General features: G+C 47.0%; 1 protein-coding gene across 1 annotated transcript in view; it reads left to right on the top strand.

Annotated features, from left to right (window-relative positions):
• Nucleotides 1–21,827, top strand: part of LOC126088259 (protein dead ringer-like) — a 482,246-nt gene that overhangs the window by 441,294 nt on the left and 19,125 nt on the right. The window contains exons 5-6 of the mRNA XM_049906388.1: nucleotides 10,899–11,019; nucleotides 11,161–11,287. Coding sequence (XP_049762345.1) covers nucleotides 10,899–11,019; nucleotides 11,161–11,287 — 248 coding nt within the window. The remainder of the gene's footprint in view (nucleotides 1–10,898; nucleotides 11,020–11,160; nucleotides 11,288–21,827) is intronic.

The following is a 21,827-nucleotide window of genomic DNA, read 5'->3' as shown; positions in this document are numbered from 1 at the left end:
TTTATGTATTGAAGTTTTTTATTTAACTACTTATCTGAGATCCGTTCGCTTACTGCAGCTCTTCGATCTCATTTTCGTGTTGGTCTCTCTCTGAGGTAATCTGGCCTGTGTCTGTTTCAAGTAAATTCGGTTCCATATACTGGGTGCACTTCAACGTTTCAGTGCAAATATCTTTAGAACTGCAATAGATATTGAAAATCGACTTTCGTGGATGCCAGGCTCATGAAAGTAAATACTATCAGACATTTTAAAACGTATGCAAATATGATTTTGAACCCCGTATAATTTCTTATGCAATCAGTAATACGAGAAATCACAAAAAGAATGGCGTTGCTTGCATCGCAATACGTCAGTTATATCCCGAGAAACTGCAAAGTGAAGTTGACGCTTCAAATAAAAGAAATGTGCCACTATTGCACATCCCGAGATGCAAGAGTGAATCTTACGTTGATCGTAATCGCGATGTGATTGATGTTCTACGATGCAACAAATGGTTCAAATGGCTCTGAGCACTATGGGACTTAACATCTGAGGTCATCAGTCCCCTAGAACTTAGAACCATTTAAACCTAACTAACCTAAGGACATCACACACATCCATGCCCAAGGCACGATTCGAACCTCCGACACGATGCAACAGACGCTGTATTTATTGCTACTAGGACTGGAAGCAGTACACATGTCCAGTCGAACAACTACGTACAAGTGCCACTAACCCTCTGTTAGTTCCTTCTTCAGCCATTAGTTATGCACTGAAGCGCCAAAGAAACTGCTATAGCCTATTCAAATACAGGGATGTGTAAACAGGCAGAATACGGCGCTGCGGTCGGCAACGCAGTTGTTAGATCGGTTACTGCTGCTACAGTGGCAGGTTATCAAGATTTAAGTGAATTTGAACGTGGTGTTATAGTCGGCGCACGAGTAATGGGATACAGCAATGAAGTGGGGATTTTCCGTACGACCATTTCACGAGTGTACCGTGAATATCAGGAATCCGGTAAAACATCAAATCTCCGACATCGCTGCGGCCGGAAAAGGATCCTGCAAGAGCGGGACGAACGACGACTGAAGAGAATCGTTCAACGTGACAGAAGTGCAACCCTTCCACAAATTGCTGCAGATTTCAATTCTGGGCCATCAACAAGTATCAGCGATCGAACCATTCAACGAAACATCATTGATATGGGCTTTCGGACCCGAAGGCCCACTCGTGTACCCCTGATGACTGCACGACACAAAGCTTTACGCCTCACCTGGGCCCTTTAATTCCGACACTGGACTGTTGATGACTGGAAACATGTTGCCTGGTCGAAAGAGTCTCGTTTGAAATTGTATGGGGCGGATGGACGTGTACAGGTATGGAGACAACCTCATGAATCCTTGGAATCTGCATGTCAGCTTGCGGAGGCTCTGCAACGGTGTGGGGCGTGTGCAGTTGGAATGATATGGGACCCCTGATACATCTAGATATGACTCTGACAAGCGACACGTACGTAAGAGTCCTGTCTGATCACCTGCATCCATTCATGTCCATCGTGCATTCCGACGGACTTGGGCAATTCCAGCAGGACAATGCAACGCCCCACGCGTCCAGAATTGTTACAGAGTGGCTCCAGGAACTCTCTTCTAAGTTTAAACACTCCTGCTGGCCACAAAACTCCCCAGATATGAACGTTAATGAGTATACCGGAGATGCCTTGCAACGTGCTCTTCAGAAGGGATCTCCAACCCCTCGTACTCTTACAGATCTATGGACAGCACTGCAGGATTCATGGTGTCAATTCGGACATTAGTCGAGTCCATGCCACGTCTTGTTGCGGCACTTCTGCATACTCTTGGGGGCCTTACACGATATTAGGCAGGGCTACAAGTTTCTTTGGCTCTTCAGTGTGTTTACCCTGGCCGGTGACATTCGGTTTTCCGTTACCGTTATGTCCGTTTTAGTACTGTAGTAAAGATCAATAACCCAAAACCCTTTCTTTATTTTTCATTCCGTATGACTGGACGTCTGCATTTTTTCCAGTCCACTTAATATCAGTGTAAATAGCAATAAGGACAGCGTTAGTTGCATCGTAGTACGTCAATCATATCGCGATTACGAGCTACGTGGGTTCATGCTTGCATCTCGGAATGTGCAATAGGGGTGTCAGTTTCAAGTGTCAGTTTCGCTTTGCTGTTTCTCGTGATGTAATTAACGTATTAAGATGCAACCAACGGCAGTATTTCATGGTTTTTCGTATTATTGATTGCGTAAGAAATAATATGGAGTGTCCATTAAAAAAATAGCTTTGCGTTGAAAATAATATTTGATAACTTTCAGAATGTATCAAAAGCGTTTACTTTCATGAACCCCCTGCCTTACATTCGTACCCGAGAAAATCGGTTTTCAATAGCTATTGGTGTTCCAGAGATATCTGCGCTGAAACGTTTAAGTGGACCACCATATGCACAAAAGTGATTATGGCCAATGACTCCTTCAGTGCAGATGCACACTAGGCTCGAATTCTTAGAGGAATCGGCGAGAAGCAGCAAGTGATGACGCTAATGAGCAGGGGTACTACATTGGTAGTGCGTGGTGTAAGTTGAGAATTTAGGTCTGATGGGTGGCGTGCTAAGGTAGCCCGCGCGGTTGTGGTGACCAATGCGTCCGGATGGTGTAGGGGTCAGCACATCCACCAAGTAAGTAGGAGACCCAGGTTCGAATCTCGGTCTGGCAAAAATTTTAAACCTGCCCAATTGCTATAAATCAATACTCTTTCTAGGAGGCTGACCTGAATGGTCGTCTCCTTTGGGTGTTCCGGCAGTATCGAAGGCTCAGTATTATTATCATCATTACAGGGTTATTACAAATGATTGAAGCGATTTCACGGCTCTACAATAACTTTATTATTTGAGATATATTCACAATGCTTTGCACACACATACAAAAACTCAAACAGTTTTTTTAGGCATTCATAAATGTTTGATATGTGCCCCTTTAGTGATTCGGCAGACATCAAGCCGATAATCAAGTTCCTCCCACACTCGGCGCAGCATGTCCCCATCAATGAGTTCGAAAGCATCGTTGATGCGAGCTCGCAGATCTGGTACGTTTCTTGGTAGAGGAGGTTTAAACACTGAATCTTTCACATAACCCCACAGAAAGAAATCGCATGGGGTTAAGTCGGGAGAGCGTGGAGGCCATGACATGAATTGCTGATCATGATCTCCACCACTACCGATCCATCGGTTTTCCAATCTACTGTTTAAGAAATGCCGAACATCATGATGGAAGTGCGGTGGAGCACCATCCTGTTGAAAGATGAAGTTCGCGCTGTCGGTCTCCAGTTGTGGCATGAGCCAATTTTCCAGCATGTCCAGATACACGCATGAAACTTGCCCGCACGCGTTCAACTGTTTCCTCGCTCACTGCAGGCCGACCCGTTGATTTCCCCTTACAGAGGCATCCAGATGCTTTAAACTGCGCATACCATCGCCGAATGGAGTTAGCAGTTGGTGGATCTTTGTTGAACTTGGTCCTGAAGTGTCGTTGGACTGTTATGACTGACTGATGTGAGTGCATTTCAAGCATGACATACGCTTTCTCGGCTCCTGTCGCCATTTGTCTCACTGCGCTCTCGAGCATTCTGGCGGCAGAAACCTGAAGTGCGGCTTCAGCCGAACAAAACTTTGAGTTTTTCTACGTATCTGTAGTGTGTCGTGACCATATGTCAATGAATGGAGCTACAGTGAATTTATGAAATCGCTTCAATCATTTGTAATAGCCCTGTATTATTATTATTTCTTAATAAACACGTTTCCAAATTAACACTGTCAGATAATGTTTTCCGTCGTCTGAAGGTGCATCACCTCGTTTACCCCGAGCAAACTGGCAGCTCGGGGCTGCTGCTGCCCGGCGCGCATTAATTAAGTCCCAGGCGGCGGAGTTTCTATTTCTGATGACGTCGGCCGCGCGCGAGACAGTAGTGGATGAATGCGCCATCCATCACGGCCGGCCCTGGACGCCGCCGGCTGATTAATTCACCTGCACTGGGCCGTCGCCAATCTCAACACGATGCGTGACAGATAGCCGGCTCAGCGCCGCGACAATCACCTTTAATTAACGCGCCGTAAAAATACCGCCGCGCCCGTTTATATGAACGGATGGATCCCTGCGCAGTTGGCTGCCGTTGCGTCCGTCCGTTTCCTGTGCAAACAAACTGCGGCGAGCGCCTTTCATCCGGGAGGACGCCTCGCTCCCCTCTTCCCCACCTGCTCATCTCGAGCACGACACCGCTCTTGGCATTCAGCCTCCTGTGTTTCATCTTCACAGTTAGTGGCCTGCCAACGAAGTAAGTAATTTCGTTGTCCTCCTCTGTGTAAATTAAGAAGTGTAGAAAAAGAAAAATACCTGAATCTATATTTTAGATCAAAGATGATGTCACCGACAACACGCATTTACAACATTTTCGAAAGAGATGAACACCTACATCAGAGAAAACGAAGAACTGATGATTCAGAAAGAAAGGAAATTGGCGGGCAAACTCTGATCCTCTCCAGTAAATGGTGAAACTTTTGTTTGGCGAATTTAAGTCTACTTGCATAGTTCAGCGATCCTTGAAATGGACCGAGTGAAGTGGCACGGTGGTTCTATATCCGGAAAGACCATGGTTGAGATCTCCGTTCGGCAATCCGTACTTTGTTTTCCCGTGGTTTCCCTAAATCGCTTAATGTAAATGCGAGGATCGTTGCTCTCTAATCGAAACGTCTGCCCCGTGTGTAGTGACATTACGCCCACATCGAGCTGTTAACCTTAAAATGTAAAATAAGACAAAATAATGAAATGTGCACTGTCGATATCACAAATGCAAAATGTAACGTAATACAAAATAACGAAATGTGCGCTGTCGATGTCAGAAAGGCGTAGAAATGTGTTCGGTACAAACAGACAAAAAGTCTCATAAGAGACTGGTTCTATTACTGATTCTTTTGCCCAAATGCGGAAACAGTGTCAAAATTCGTGAAAACTATCGAGGCTGACTGTGTAGTTGGCAGCAGTGATTCAGGTCCTGGTCCCGCCATCTTAATGTAGCCTTCCCGTGGCCAGGTCAAACAGGGTAAACCAAATGAGGAAACGTTTCCATTGAAAAGGAGGCGGCCAATTTTCCTCGACATCCTTACCCAATCAGGGCTTCTGCTTGTCTCTTATTTAGTCATCGTCGACCTGGCGTTAATACCTGCGGGCTGACGACGGGCGACAAATACTGGATGTCTTTTATTAGTGTCGACTACAGACATAATTTGGTCCACCATTTGGAAGGTATGTAAATGATTAGAGTTTCAATACTCTGCGATAGGTAGAACGGTAACCAGAGTGCATGTGCATTGTCCGTGTTTAGTGTATTTATCAGGCCTGGTATGGTATAAAAGGGGCGCAAACAGCGTCATATCCTGAGTGATCACTGGACTCCCCGTAACATTCTGAGTCATCCAACGCTACTGGTCGGACATTAACAGCAGCCAACCTAACGAACTGCCGTCCCATACATATGTTACCGTTAATACGATAACACATATGGCCGCGTTTCGAGTGATCCCGTGATCAGGAAGCATGGAGGGCTGATGAATGGCATTGCCCTGTGTTGAACAGTGAACCGCGATTCTATGCTACCCGGATGGCCATTGCTCTGTACCGTGGCGACGTGGTGAGAGGCCCCGTTCTTCCAATGTTTTAGAGAGGCACAGTGGTGTTCCTCCTGGCTCATGGTGTAGGGAGCCATCGGTTGTGGCTTCAGGTCACGGCTGGTAGTCACTGATTAACTCTGATGGCACAACGGTAAATCTACATCTACATTTATACTGCGCAAGCCACCCAACGGTGTGTGGCGGAGGGCACTTTACGTGCCACTGCCATTACCTCCCTTTCCTGTTCCAGTCGCGTGTGGTCGCGGGAAGAACGACTGCCGGAAAGCCTCCGTGCGCGCTCGAATCTATCTAATTTTACATTCGTGATCTCCTCGGGAGGTATAAGTAGGGGGAAGCAATATATTCGATACCTCATCCAGAAACGCACCCTCTCGAAACCTGGACAGCAAGCTACGCCGCGATGCAGAGCGCCTCTCTTGCAGAGTCTGCCACTTGAGTTTGTTAAACATCTCCGTAACGCTACCACGCATACCCTGTGACGTACGTCGCAGATATCCTGCATCCTCCTGTGTTACCACTCAAGCGACGGTACTGTGCAGCCTATTTTAAGCAGAAAAAATGCTTGTTTTGAAATAGCAAGTGTCTCTATGAACTGTCTGTGTGATAATGTGGTACTCCCATGGTCAGCAAGATTCTCAGATCAGTTCCCGTAAGCATAGGTGTAGTACCATCTCGGACTTGAATACCTCGTGGCAGTGACAATGCCAGCCGGCCCGCGTCGCAGTGACAATGCCACCCGGGGTAGCCGCGTGGTCTGAGACGATTCGCTGGACGTGGAAAGTCCTGACGAAGGATACCTTCGTTCGTTCCTCGATGTTGTAGATATGAGTAAATTCTTGACGTTGCTTTGGGGTGGCAATATTTCCGGATATGTTCGAAATGGCTTTCTTTCATTTCTTGGGAGGTAAAGGGCACAGTAGGAAGAGATGGCGAACAGTATCAAACGAGTAGCATAGCTCAGGTCCAAAAAGACGACACGGTCGCGAGCCACGTCTAGCGTACATGGGAGAGAGGAAGTCGAGAGGAGACGCGGAGTGTGGCCACCGGCGCGGCGGTGGGATCGCATTTATTAGGGCGAGCGGGCGGCCGGCGGATGCCGATGTCAGCCGCTGAAACCCTAGCGCCGCCGCCCTGACGGCGTCTTCCTGTTTTCCATGCCGGCCCCTCGCTGATGGCCGCGGTCCGGCCCGGCATTCTGCACACGCTGCTAATTCCGTCACGAACGGGGAACACGTGGCGTGCCGCCCCTGCTATTGTTCGCCGCCCGCCTGGGGTGGCTCGCCATCTGGGCGCGAGGCGAGGGAGGACCCTGCCAGAGGCGCTTTTCTTGGCCGAGACAACCCGCGTGCAACGAGGTCTTCCGTTTTCCTGGAATGTAAAGGGATCGAGGTATCACACAGACAGTTTGCTCTTGTCAAATTTTTCCGTTCATTTCATACGAACAAATAACTAGAAATAATACCTGTGCTACAAACTAGACAGTGGGTACACAAACTATCCTTAAACTTGGGAATTAAGAGAAAGATGCTCCACTCTTTTCCTTTGACGAATCCCATTACCGCGTCTATATATTCAATCAAGTGGTGGAAGATTTCCTAGGATCGTACCCTTGCAGCATCGCTGTTAATAAGCACAGAAGTGGATCATTGTGGGGCAAAATCGAAATTCCAGAACAAGTTCAGTTGGGTTCAAATTAAGTCTCTGAGCAAGTAAAGCTATATAGCCACACACCACATAGTATTTGTTGTGAATTGGCAGGAGCCAATTCACGGAGGTTGGAGGAAGCCGAAAGGCACGCGATTAAGCACACGCAGGCTGGCGTGAGGTCTGGAACAGGTCAGAGAAATAAGACTAGCAAAACAAGAGTAACTGGTAGAATACTTAACTTTAATCCACAATTGTAGAACATCTCTCGTTACTGTACAGGCTTCACAATAATAATTATCAAATGCTATGGCGCCTTGCTAGGTCGTAGCAAATGACGTAGCTGAAGGCTATGCTTACTATCGTCTCGGCAAATGAGAGCGTAGTTGTCAATGTAGCTTCGCTAGCAAAGTCGGCTGTACAACTGGGGCGAGTGCTAGGATCTGTCTCTAGACCTGCCGTGTGACGGCGCTCGGTCTGCCATCACTGACAGTGGCGACACGCGGGTCCGTCGTATATTAACGGACCGCGGCCGATTTAAAGGCTACCACCTAGCAAGTGTGATGTCTGGCGGTGACACCACAGTATTTAAGGTTGCCCTCTCACCGAAATGAGAGGTACTTCTCCGTAAGTTGCACCAAGATTATCTCTGTGAACAAAATAGCGCAAACGCTGTGAAATCTGAATTTATTTGACAGGTATAGTACACCCTAGAACAAAAAAAAAGACGCACAACGAAGGAGTTTTCTGAATAGCACGAAAGTCAGTAGATGTGATGTACATGTACAGACAAACAAATGATAACAATTTCAGAATAAGTGGATGATTTATTCAAGAGAAAGAGCTTCACAAATTGAGAAAGTCAATAACGCGTTGGTCCACCTCTGGCCTTTAAGAAATCATTTATTCATTGATTGATACACTTGTTGGATGCTCTGCTGAGGGTATAGTGCCAAATACTGTCCAGTTATTGCATTAGTCAAAATCTCGAGCAAGGAGCGCCCTCCCCGTAATGCTCCAAACGTTTTCAACTTGTCATTGCAAGCCATCCTGGGCTCACATTTCAGCAACCTAATGCCGTTCGCACACGGCGATAGTTTTTACTGCTTTTCTTCGTGCTTGCTAAGCCCTACCTTGGCCAGAGAGGTCGCCGGATCTCTTCCCGATTGAGAACGTTTGGATCGTTATGGGGAGGGCCCTCCAACGAACTCGAAATTTTGACGATCTAACGGAATAAATGGACATAATTTGGCACTATATCCCTCAGGAGGAGATTCAACAACCCTATCAATCAGTGACATGACGGATAACAGCTTGCATAAGGGCTGGATGTGGATCAACACGTTATTGATTGCACAATTTGTGAAGCTCTTTCTCTTGAATAAATCATCCATTCTTTTCTGAAATTGTTTTCATTTGTTTGTCTGTACATTTACTTCACATCTACTTATTTCCGTCTCATTCGGATAATTCCTGTACCCAGTGCGATTTTTTTTCTCTTCTTAGAGTGTATAATGCTCTGCATTAAGTAGCCACGCTCGGGCATACTGTAGAGAAACGCTCTTAGTGACTATATTTTCAGTGAAATCATGTTATGGGGAATATGTTCATACACCTTGTAGTGTCTGATTCCACTGATTCCAAAGGGTGCTGTAGCCAGCTGACACTCGGCAACAGCGTTCAATCTGCAGCTACTAGATTGGCAGTGAGCGGTGTGAAACTGTGTTGGGGAGCCGCGAACGAGGAATTTTACACCACGGTTGCACCGATAGGCGGCATGGAGGAAAGCGCATAAAATTCTAAAGAAATGTATTTGAGGAATGAAAAGCCACCGTACTCTTCATTTTCGTAATCTCTAGACTAACTGAACTATCAAACAAACGTTTAGCCATTAAACCTGGTTTTCACATGCAGCCAAAAGTGTGTTACCGGCCATGTAATGGGAAGGAATCTGGCTTAGGGGCAGTTTAGTTTTAGTAGGAATACAGGCACAAGATACGTAACAGGACTCTTGCAAAGGGACAGAAGTCGATCTTCCTCCAGAAAGGTCATATTGTTTTGCTTACTATGTGCAACAGATGGTCGCCAGAGATATTTGTGTGAAATTCTGTGCATTTTCTTTATTCTTTTCAAAAATCATTTATGAATAGAAAATGTGCAATTTGCCAACATAATACACACATATAAATATCTAGTAGCACACAGAATTATTTGTTATGGGCACATTATGAAAGTTTCAGATGCTTTTGTCATAATAATTAGCATTTCTTTCTATTATAGGTTAGAGTTACAGCATCATCACTACCACCACAGTGATCGTCATATTCTTTTTCTTGTATTTATAGCGTGGTCCGATCTATTGCCCTTTTTGTGAACAGGAGTAACATGTGTTTTTTTCCAGGACCATTCACTGCGCAAGAGACTGTCAGTAAATCTGGGCTGCGCCGCCTTTTCCATGTGAAATCTTACTGGAGGTCTGATGCTTTGTTCTCTTTAAGTGTTATGGTCATTTGAAAAAAAAAAAAACAACAACAACAATACCTGAAGGAATCATAATGCCGTTTTAGAAGGTACAGGCTCTATTAGAGTGATGAGGTCCCAAACTGGCTGCTAGAGGGAGAGGGGCGAACACCGATGTGGTAACATAGCGGCCGTCCCCTGCACTCAGTAGTGCTGGAAACGGAGAACATAGAGGCTTCAAAAGAAGAGCAAGGGGTGTAGCGCGTTACAGCGGCAACGAAAATCCATCGACGAATGGCACGAGTGTATGGAAAGAATTGGATATCCGTTGCAATTCCGACGCTCAATGCAACCCTTGGAACATCGGCTGCCCCCGTCACTCGCCGGTCTTCAATAATGAGGACATCCATCTCTTGAACAATTCTATCGATAGTGCGGCGTGGCGTTCCACATCTTGCGTCATCGGGCAACGACGTCCTTCCTTCCTTGAATCACTTGTGCCACGCCTCGACCCTTGTAGCCCTCTTCGATCAAATTTCCGCTTCCCGTTTCCTCCCACTTTCAGGAAACGTCGTACACCGCCTGTGCTCCTTTTTTGAAGCCTCCATTTCTCTGTTTTCAGCACAACTGAGTACAGTGGACGGTCGAAGGGCGAAAGTACTCGCTCTGTCGTCACGTAGGTGTGCGGCCATGCCCCTCTAGTGGCGAATTTGGGGCCTCAGCGCTCTCATAAGGACCACATCTTCTTCCGTGGGCAACGCCAATGACCCGTTCAGAGGTTTTCATTTTACAGTTTCCAGCTCGTTTCTTACTGAATGGGTCTTCGAAGAAACTTGTCGGTTCCCGGTTCAGAGCTGCGCTGGGCACCTACGGAGGCACTCCTTAAGACGCAAGACTGAGCGTCGCCAGGAGCTTCTCCGAAAATGTCCAGCGCAGCTCTGTGCAAAACATCGCCAACACAAAAGTTTCTTCGACTACGGCCGAACAACCGGGAAAGCTCATCAGCAACTGTGACATCCGGTCGTCAGAGCCTCCATTGTCTTGCAGTACAAGGGATGATGCCAAGTATGAAGCTGGTGGCAACTATAAGTGGCGCCGCGTGTGTTGCAGGTACATGAAGTACCTGTACCCGTACGAGTGCGAGCGGCGCGGCCTGAGCACGCCGCAGGAGCTGCAGGCGGCCATCGACGGCAACCGGCGCGAGGGCCGGCGCAGCAGCTACGGCGGCGCCTACTCGGACATGGCGGCGGTGGCGGCGGCGAGCGCGGCCGGCCCGGTGGCGGCTGCGGCGGCGGCCGCCGCGGCGGTGGCTGCGGCCAGCGGGGGCGGCGGCGGGGGCGGGCGCGCGGGCGCCGTGGGCCAGGTGTCGCCGCTGAGCCTCGTCACGGCGCACGGCGGCGCGCGGCCCGCGCACGCGCACGCGCACACGCACGCCCACCTCAACGGCAACTCGCACCAGCAGGCGTCGCAGCACCTGCACGCGCCGACGCTGCCCGAATGTGAGCACCTCAATCACCTCCACTGGTTTCGCTAATAGCTGGTCCCTAGCGTCTTTTTGACCTCGGTGTGTGAGGTCAGCTAAGCTGGCGGACATGAAACATGTTATATCATGAACCCAACAACGTATACTACCAACGGCGTCAGGGGGCGGGGGATATATTCTTGACCATAAAAAAAAAAGTTTTTTAAAAAAGACAAATTTCATTAACTGTTTTTTATGTTTATTCACAACAAATACTGAGATGACTAAAGTAATGGGATACTTCCTAATACCTCCTTTTGCTCGGTACAGTGCGGCAACTCGATGTGGCATGGAGTCAACAAATCGTTGGTAGCCCTCTGTAGAAACGCTGAGTCGCGCTGCCTCTAGAGCCATCCGTAATTGCAAAAGCGTTGCCGGTGCAGGATACTGTGACGAACTGATCTCTCTGTCCCATACATGTTTGATGTCGGGTGATCTAGGTTGTCAAATCGTCGGCTCAAACTGTGCAAAATGTTCTTGCAACTAATCCCGAACAATTGTGGACCAGTGGCAAGGCGCATTCTCATCCATAAAAATTCCATCGTTGTTTGGAAACATGAAGTCAGTGAACGGCTGAAAATGGTCTCCAGGTAGCCAAAGGGAACAATTTCCAGTCAGTGATAGGTCCAGTTGGACCAGAGGACACAGTCCGTTCCATGTAAACAAAGCACACAATCGTGAAGATACGACCGCTTGCACAGTACCTCATTCACAACTTGGGTCTATGGCGTCGTGGGATCGGCGCCACACTCGAACCCTACCATCAGCTCTTACCATCAGAAAACAGGGTTCATATGACCAGGCCAGGGTTTTTCAGTCGTGTAGGGGCAAACTGATATGGTCAAGAGTCCAGGAGAGGCGCTGCAGGCGATTTCGTGCCGTTAGCAAAGGCACTCCCGTCGGTCGTCTGCTGCCGTACCCCTTTAACGCCAAGTTTTGCCGATGTGTCCTATCGGATACGTTCGTCGTAATCCAACATTGATTTCTGCTGTTATTTTTCCTTGTGTGGTAGCACTGATAACTCTACGTAAGCGCTGCCAATCTCGTCGTTACGTGAAGGCCGTCGGCCACTATGTTGTCCATTGTGAGAGGCAATGCCTGAAATGTGGTTTTCTCGACACATTATTGATATTGTGGATCTCGGAATGCTGAAAATGGAATGTCCCATGCGTCTCTAGCTCCAGCTACCATTCCTCGTTCGACGACTGTTAATTCCCTCGTGCAGCCATAATCAGGTCGGAAACCCTTTCACATGAATCACCTGAGTACAAATGACAGGTCCGTCAATGCACTGCCCTGTGTACGCGACTCTACCGCCATCTGTAAATGTGCCTATCGCTATCACATGATAGCGTACATTTTTTAAAGAGGTACAGATGTTTAAGTGGAGTCCAGAACCTGAAAATACTGAAAATGACATTTGTTGTGAGAAGCACCAGCTACTACTAAAGTCTAATTGGATTAAGTCTAATTCTAAAAAATTTAAACAATTATAGACCCTGGTAAGAGAATTCATTAAAACAGTTAATATTTTATTCAGAATTTTACAATATGATGTACATGACTAGATTACTTTTGTAAAAGGTGAGCGTAAAGTACGATCCGTTGGACAGCTTGGGTTATATGATTAAACTGCCATTTAATTCACAGCGTATGTCCATGAAGATAATCAGTATCAATTGTGTCCCCCACAGGCACGATTAAATTCTTCGATTCATTGTCACATGAAGGGAAACAGCCTCCGAATGTTACCTTAAGGAATTTCATATCTTGCTTGAAACATGCTGTGTCAACGCATGTAGATTTTTAGCTGGTGGCTAGTGTAAGAGCATCCATCTTTCCATCGCATCTCAAACGTGCTCTGATGGTGACAAATGAGGGGACTTGGAGACCAGTACAGGAACCGTACTACCATTACGTCAGTTGTGATGCAAACTGCACTGTGCGAGTTCCGCGTGGTCCTGTTTGAGAATGACATTTGGTGCCTTGGGTCTGGAGGGTATCACACCAGCACTTTACCTGTCTTGCCACATACTGGAGAGCAATCAGCCTCCCTCTAACAATTAGCCATATCAGTCCTGCTTCACACCATGATTCCAGGAATGGAAGAGGCATGGCTCTTCAGGAGACCTGTCTGTTTCCTGCGAACATTCAGCAGGCCTTCTATCTTACCAACTCGCTGGCGTCGATCTGACCACCACAAACTGAGTCTGCACTTATCGCTGAAAACGAGAGAATGCCAGTCAATGACAGAGTTGATTTTTGTTCTACGTCATCAAAGCGAGTCTTCTCCGTTGCGTTGGTTGTAAACGACGCATAGCAACTGCGCCCCTGTCATTCTTTCGTCCCCGCTTTTTTTCACAGCCGAAGCCCACAATTTGCTGGCAACTCTTCCCCCCTCTCCACCCCCCCTCTCTCGCTCTCTCCTCCCCTCCCCTCCTCTCTTTCTTCGCCGGCCGCGGTGGCCGAGCGGTTCTAGGCGCTTCAGTCCGGAAACGCGCGACTGCTAAGGTCGCAGGTTCGAATCCTGCCTCGGGCATGGATGTGTGTGATGTCCTTAGGTTAGTTAGGTTTAACTAGTTCTAAGTTCTAGGGGACTGATGACCTCAGATGTTAAGTCCCATAGTGGTCAGAGCCATGTGAACCTCCCTTTCTTCCTCTCTCTAGCCCGTCAAGAGTGATTCATACCACAGCTCTCAAGTTGTCGGAGTCAATATTTGTGTGTAAATAATCTGTGATTCGTTACCGACTGTCTCGTTACAACTTTCTTAAAATACGCAAGAAATTGCCGCGTCCAAGCACAAACGACCTTGATAATGCAAGTAATAATACAATAGAATTACTCAGTCACTTTTTGCGCCCAATCTATTCCTGACTGTTCGAGATTACATTCCGCCGATAACTTATGCCCGATTTTCAGCTTTTGTCATACACGTATTGGTGAGAGCTAGTCGAACAACCCTACGACCTTCTCGTGCTGTTTCCTTCTGGAACCACCCGTACCTAATCTGCTTGCCACATTGTTGTCCCGCGTCCATCTTGCCACAACACATTCTGCACTTATTGCACTGCAGCCAACTCGGAAGTGAGAGAAAAGAAGGAAGATCAGCTTTTAATGATTGTTTATACTGCCCAATAGAGGAAGCCTAAAACGTTGGGTGGGCGTTGCACCATGAAATGACAGATGCTCTTAATAGGAAATTTACGTATTGTCATGGAAAGGCACGGTAGTTCATCGTAGAAGGCGCATTCGAGTATTCCCCTGTGATAAACAGAATGCTCGAAAATGCCTACAATGTCTAGAGTGAGGCTATAGTTACATAAGGACACAACTGTGAAGCGCATCCGTTTAGAGGATGACGATTCACCACCAAAGATACTGCTTTTTGTTCTTCATCTATGATAAAGAAAACTATCAGACGACAAAAATTCCAAATAAGAAGCGAAAATTCACGATGAGAGAGAAACTATTTTAACATGAAATAATCATTTGTTATCTTTAACATAAGTGCAAAGCGTAGCCCAGAAGTTTCAGTCATTTTTTTTCGCACCGATAAGGATAAATGAGCACTCATGCTCTAGGTGTACAGTCTTTGACTAGCAATCAAAACGTCATGAATCCCGAGCCGAACTATTGCTTAAATTTTGAAAAACAAAATCGTCAGCAATGGCAGCCGAAGACTTCTGATTTAAGCAGTCAAGGAGGGTGGAGGAGCAGGGAGACTTTAGGCGAGGCGAAAGAATTGGCAATGTTCAGCGGCATGAGGATGCAGAACATAATAAAAACCACTACATGAAAGACACGCAACGTGTATCCACAGACCTCGGTGTCCATAGTTGGACAAGTGTTATGATCGTCACTCCAATGCCTAATAATTAGGGTTAGTCCTCCATTCACACCTCCTGGAGGGGACTGCCAAGGAGAAGGTTGCCATGAGGGTAAGATTACTTAACCAATCAAAGGGTAACATTCTACGGTGTGGAGAGTGGACTGCCAGAAGTTGAAACATGATAGGCCAGCTAGAAAATCTGAAGAGGGAAATACAAAGGCCCAATCTAGATGTAGAGGTGATCAGTGAAGGGAAATGGATCAAGGATGGAGATTTCCGGTCAGACGAATATAGAGTAATATCTACAGCAGCAGACCGTGATACAACGAGAGTAGGACGAGATTCTTCGCAGAATCGGCGAAGAAAGTAATACACTACTGGCCATTAAAATTGCTACACCAAGAAGAAATGCAGATGATAAACGGGTATTCATTGGACAAATCTATTATACTAGAACAGACACGTGATTACATTTTCACGCAGTTTGAGTGCATAGATCCTGAGAAATCAGTACCCAGAACAACCACCTCTGGCCGTAATGCGGCCTTGATACGCCTGGACATTGAGTCAAACTGAGCTTGGATGGCGTGTACAGGTACAGCTGCCCACGCAGCTTCAACACGATACCACAGATCATAAAGAGTAGTGACTGGCGTATAGTGACGAGCCAGTTGCTCGGCCACCATTGACCAGACGTTTTCAATTGGTGAGAGATCTGGAGAATTTGATGGCCAGGGCAGCAGTCGAACATTTTCTGTATCCAGAAAGGCCCATACAGGACCTGCAACATGCGGTCGTGCATTATCCTGCTGAAATGTAGGGTTTCGAAGGGATCGAATGAAGGGTAGAGCCACGGGTCGCAACACATCTGAAATGTGACGTCCACTGCTCAAAGTGCCGTCAATCCGAACAAGAGGTGACCGAGACGTGTAACCAATGGCACCCCATACCATCACGCCGGGTGATACGCCAGTGTGGCGATGACGAATACACGCTTCCAATGTGCGTTCGTAGCGATGTCGTCAAACACGGATGCGAACATCATGATGCTGTAAACAGAACCTGGAACATCCGAAAAAATGACGTTTTTTCATTCGTGCAACGAGCTTCGTCGTTGAGTACACCTTCGCAGGCGCTCCTGTCTGTGATGCAGTGTCAAGGGTAACCGCAGCCATGGTCTCCGAGCTGACAGTCCATGCTGCTGCAAACGACGTCGAACTGTTCGTGCAGATGGTTGTTGTCTTGCAAACGTCCCCATCTGTTGACTCAGGGATCGAGACGTGGCTGCACGATCCGTTACAGCCATGCGGATAAGATGCATGTCATCTCGACTGCTAGTGATACGAGGCCGTTGGGATCCAGCACGGCGTACCGTATTACTCTCATGAACCCACCGATTCCATATTCTGCTAACAGTCATCGGATCTCGACCACTGCGAGCAGCAATGTCGCGATACGATAAACCGCAATCGCGATAGGCTACAATCTGACATTTATCAAAGTCGAAAACGTGATGGTACGCATTTCTCCTCCTTACACGAGGCATCACAACGACGTTTCACCAGGCAACGCCGGTCAACTGCTGTTTGTGTATGAGAAATCGGTTGGAAACTTGCTTCATGTCAGCACGTTGTAGGTGTCGCCACCGGCTCCAACCTTGTGTGAATGCTCTGAAAAGCTAATCATTTGCATATCGGAGCATCTTCTTCCTGTCGCTTAAATTTCGCCTCTGTAGCACGTCATCTTCGTGGTGTAGCAATTTTAATGCCCAGTAGTGTATATGGAAAACACTGACATGTAGAAAACATGATATGAAACTTGTTAAGACATCAAGGTAAGAACTGAGATCAAGACTGGTATATATCCAGCAAACAACTGACGACGTAGGACGCAGATGCTAAAGTGCTATTCCGAGATAAAGAGATTGGCAGAAAAGAGAACAATTGCGGCGGGCCACATCAAACCAGTCAGGTTGATATCAAGAGGGAGAATAAGAATGGAAGACCAAGAACGAAGTGCTCGGAATAAGAGGTCTGTAATACAGGGATGCAGTCTTTCGCCTCTACAGTTCAACTTTCGGAAAATTATAGCAAATCCAGACTTCAGAAAGTAAGTTCGAAATGTTGTCCCACGCTAAGACCACTGTGCAATAATTATTGACACATCGTCAGAAGAGAGTACCTACTCCAGACTTCCTGCAGACACAGTTCTGCTTCGGTACGTACATCAGTGCATCTCAGTGCGCGAGTGAAACCTCGCAGCAACTGGAAACACTCTCGAAAGTTAAAGTATGGGGGAGTGTACGATTCTTGTGGCCAAAACGTGTATAGTTCCCACAGGCTCACTGTGAAGTTCTGGCGGTACATGGACAAAGTGCAACGTCACGCCCAGTCACAGTGAAATCCTGCCAACTATTTGATCAAGGGTGCACAGACGTTAGTGCTTATCGGGGAGGAAGCCCATCGACCACAGACAACAATATCCAGGCAAACGAGGAACTGCCGGCGGTGTGGCGGAGCGGTTGTAATGCGCTTCAGTCTGGAACCGCGCGACTGCTACCGTCGCAGGTACGAATCCTGCCTCGGGCATGGATGTGTGGGATGTCCTTAGGTTTGTTAGGTTTAAGTAGTTCTAAGTTCTAGGGGACTGATGACCATAGAAGTTAAGTCCCATAGTGCTCAGAGCCATTTGAACTTTTTTTTTTTGAATGGAGGAACTGATTCACAACAACCGCAGGGGAAAGTGGCTTCCAATGACGATGACTTTCAACAGCAGTTCTCTAATGTCTCCGTGACCAGGTATCGGATTTCTGTCGTCGAGGAAGTGAATGTTCCGACCGTTATTTACAGAGACTTGGTGACTATACTGAAAAATAGTGTCTTATGTCTGTGTCACTTTGAAGTGTATTGCAGCATTCAATAAAAGTTTCTTCGCCTACCATAGTAATGCGTAATTTACTTTTTGAAGTCCCTTCATATATGTTGCTGGCGACGAGGAGAGAGAAGGGAGAACGTGCATACCAGTGCCAGATCAGGCAATCACCAATAACAATTATAGACCTCTTAATAGCTCCATCGATGGCTGTATCGCTGTCGCATGCTCCAATTCCACAGCGAATAGGCTAAATTTCTTTTAACAGCTTATCGTTCCGAATGATCTGTTGATGGCAGCGGAGAGAGAGAGAGAGAGAGAGAGAGATGAGCCTGATCTTATCTGTGAGTGCCAAATTTCTCTTCGTCCATTGTTAAGGGTTATTTTGTGCGCAAGGTGATGAGTCGTTATGCCAGTCGTGAGGGCCAATTTTGCAACACATTATAAATATCGAAAGGATTTTGCGTACGCGCGCGCTAGTGTGTGTGTGTGTGTGTGTGTGTGTGTGTGTGTGTATTGTCCATCTGTCCTGCGGAGACGCTAACGACTTGCCGACGGACGAGAGACAGGTACAGCGGGGGGAGGCAGCATGCGTCACCCAGTCTCCCGACTCTGGGCTTCGCGCCCGTTTCTCTCTCCTCGACCGCCTCTACCACGCGACCTCCTTTTGCTTTCGTTTTTATGTAAACGGTGCTATAAAATTATTTTCCAGGGATAAAACCGTAGTTTGACCGCGCCTGTCACGAATGGGTATCGCTCTTCAGGATATTGTGTTCGCGTAATCGCAGACTTGAAGTGTTTTATTTTAATCTGCACATGACGGCTGTAAGTCAAGGCATGGTTACTGAAGCAGAGAGACCTGTTGTTAAGCTGAAGGCCACAATTGATTGTCTTAAGATTAAAAGTGGCGTTTGCCGCCAGTCCCTTTACATTCTCTATTCCAAGATAGCACTCTTGAGATTTTCGCCCAAGGTGACAGCAGCAGACGTTACGTTTAAGGACAGAGATCGTCTACGCAAAAGTTTTTCGTACACTACTGTGCTTTACTACAGATGGACCTACTGAACGGAACTACCTTCCTAATCATTACTTAAGGTCTATTTTACTGGAAACAAATGAACATTTGAGCTGGACCGAGATTCGAACCCGGATTTCCCGCTTTACGCGAGCGGTCGCCTCAACTGTTTCGGCTATCCGAGCACGCTTCACGCACAGACCAAACTAACATACGTCCCATCTGCTTCCCAAAGTGCTCGCACAGTTCTGTGTTTCCCGCACATGGAAAGACTTATTAAGTTTTCTCGTTTGGGCTTCAGTTTGAAATACATTAGTTCAGTGTCTGTAAAGTTCCATGCAAAGAGACACTGCTAAAGATTTATAGCCATATTGAATCATGAAATGTATTCGCCAATTGCGAATACGGTACCACCACAGCTATAAACTTAGGATATGTCCGAAAGAACTGACACTTTGTATAATTTAAGGCGAGGACGATTAATTCATCACTCCAGTGCGAGCGCGCAACACACTCGTACTTTTGCAGGAATAGGCAAATGTCACGAGTAATGAGGATAATGGGCAAGGGGCGCTACAACAGTAGTGCATGGATAAGTTGAGCAGGACTGACGGGACCCATGGTAGGATAGTTCGTGCAGTTGCGATGACCTCTGCGACCGGATGGTATAGTTGTCAGCAAAATGGCTCTGAGCAATATGGGACTTAAATTCTGAGGTTATCAATCCCCTAGAACTTAGAACTACTTAAACCTAAGGACATCACACACATCCATGCCCGAGGCAGGACTCGAAACTGCGGCCGTAGCGGTCACGCTGTTCCAGACTGTAGCGCCTAGAACCGCTCGGCCACCCGGACGGCAGTTGTCAGCACATCTGCTAGTAAGCAGGAGATCCGGGTTCAAATCCCATCCAGCACAAATTTTCAACTTTCCCTATAGATTTAAATCTATGCCTGCTGTCAAGTAATTCCCTTGTGTCTTAATTCGTAACATTTCTGTACCGTTCCATTCTCGGACGGCACGCTGGATAAACGAGCACTTAAATCTTCTCGTGGCTCTGATTTCTCTTGCTTTATTTCATGATGATCATTCCTCCCTGTGCGGGTCGGCGCCAACAAAATATTTTTGCAATCAGAGAAGAAAGTTGATGATCGAAATTTCATGGGAAAATCCTGCCGCGACAGAAAATGCCTTTGTTTTAATGATTGCCACCCCAATTCGCGTATCATATCCGTTGCACTCTCTCCCCTATTAATCGATAACACAAAACGAACATACCTTCTCTGAACTTTTTCGATTCCTTCGTCAGTCCCATCTGATGCGGATCCCACTGGAAACAGAAGAACATTTGTGCCAGACAGGGACGGTCTGTTCCTTCGGACATATATGCACCTATGAAGGAACATTGCATCAAACTGTACCGATACTGCACTAATGTATTTCGTGCCAAAGCCAAGGGAACATCATGAGAAAACTAGATAAGTCTCTCCAGGTGTGGGAACCACACATTTGTGCGAGCGCTACGATAGGAAGCACACACTGCACATCTGGAAGTATGGGGTCTGTCTGCGAAGCGTGCTCAGATAGCTGAAAAGGTTGAGGCTACTGCTCGTGTAAAGCTGGAAATCCGGGTTCGAGTCGTGGTCCGGCTGAAATTTCATTTGTTTCCAGTAAATTTTATAGCTATGGCGGTATCGTATTCGCAGTTTGTGGATACATTTCATGACATTAATAGGAGGACAAGACACCGTAGACCGCGCGCCAACCCCGCGCGGCCACTGAGGTTACAAAAGTCATGAGATAACGATATACACTTATACAGATGGCGGTAGCATCGCGCACACAAGATATAAAAGGGCAGTGCATTGACGGAGCTATCATTTGTACTCAGGTGATTTACGTGAAAAGGTTTGCGACGTGACCATGGCCGCGCGACGGGAATTAAGATTCTGAATGCGATGTGTGCATGGGACATTCCGTTTCGGAAATCGTTAGGGAATTCAGTATTCCCAGATCCACAGTGTCAGGACTGTACTTAGAATACCAGATTTCAGGCATTTACTCTCTCCACGGACAGCGTAGTGGCCGACGGCCGTCACATAACGACCAAGAGCACCGGCGTTTGCATAGAGTTTTCACTGCTAACAGACAAGCAACACTGCGTGAAATAACCCCTGGAATATTTCTTTGCGCTGAAGCTTTGTTGTATCAATTTAGAGCAGTGATGCTTTTGTAGCATGCTAAGGTGTTTTGAGAAATGACACTGCAGTCCAGTCTACTTGCAATACAAGATGCAACCAAAATATTCGATTAACATCTTAAAACATAGGAAGTCATGGGATACCTCCCCTTTTGCCCGGCGTAGTGCAGCAGCTCGACCTCGCTGGCATAGACTCGACAAATCGTTGGAAGTCCTCCGAAGAAATTTTGAGCCGTGCTGGCTGCCTATTTAGCTATCCATAACTGCAAAGGTGCTGCCGGTGCACGATTTTGTTCACGACTGACCTCTCCGTTACATCCCATAAATGTCTGATGGGATTCATGTAGGACGATCTGGGAGGCCAAGTCATTTTCTCGAATTGTCGAGAATGTTCTTCAAACCAATCGTGATCAATTGCGGACCGGTGACATTGCGCATCGTTGTCTGGGAACATGAATGGCTGCAAATGGTCTGCAGGTAGCCGATAATAAGCATTTCCAGTCAATGACATGTTGAGTTGGACCAGAGGACACAGTCCATTCCATGTAAACACAGCCCACTCCGTTATGGAGCCACCACCAGCTTGCTCAGTGCCTTGGCT

Source organism: Schistocerca cancellata, chromosome 6 (assembly GCF_023864275.1).
Source record: "Schistocerca cancellata isolate TAMUIC-IGC-003103 chromosome 6, iqSchCanc2.1, whole genome shotgun sequence".
NCBI classification, from domain to species: Eukaryota; Metazoa; Arthropoda; class Insecta; order Orthoptera; family Acrididae; genus Schistocerca; species Schistocerca cancellata.
Note: the sequence above shows the minus strand (reverse complement) of the source record. Positions and strands in the feature narration are given on the sequence as shown.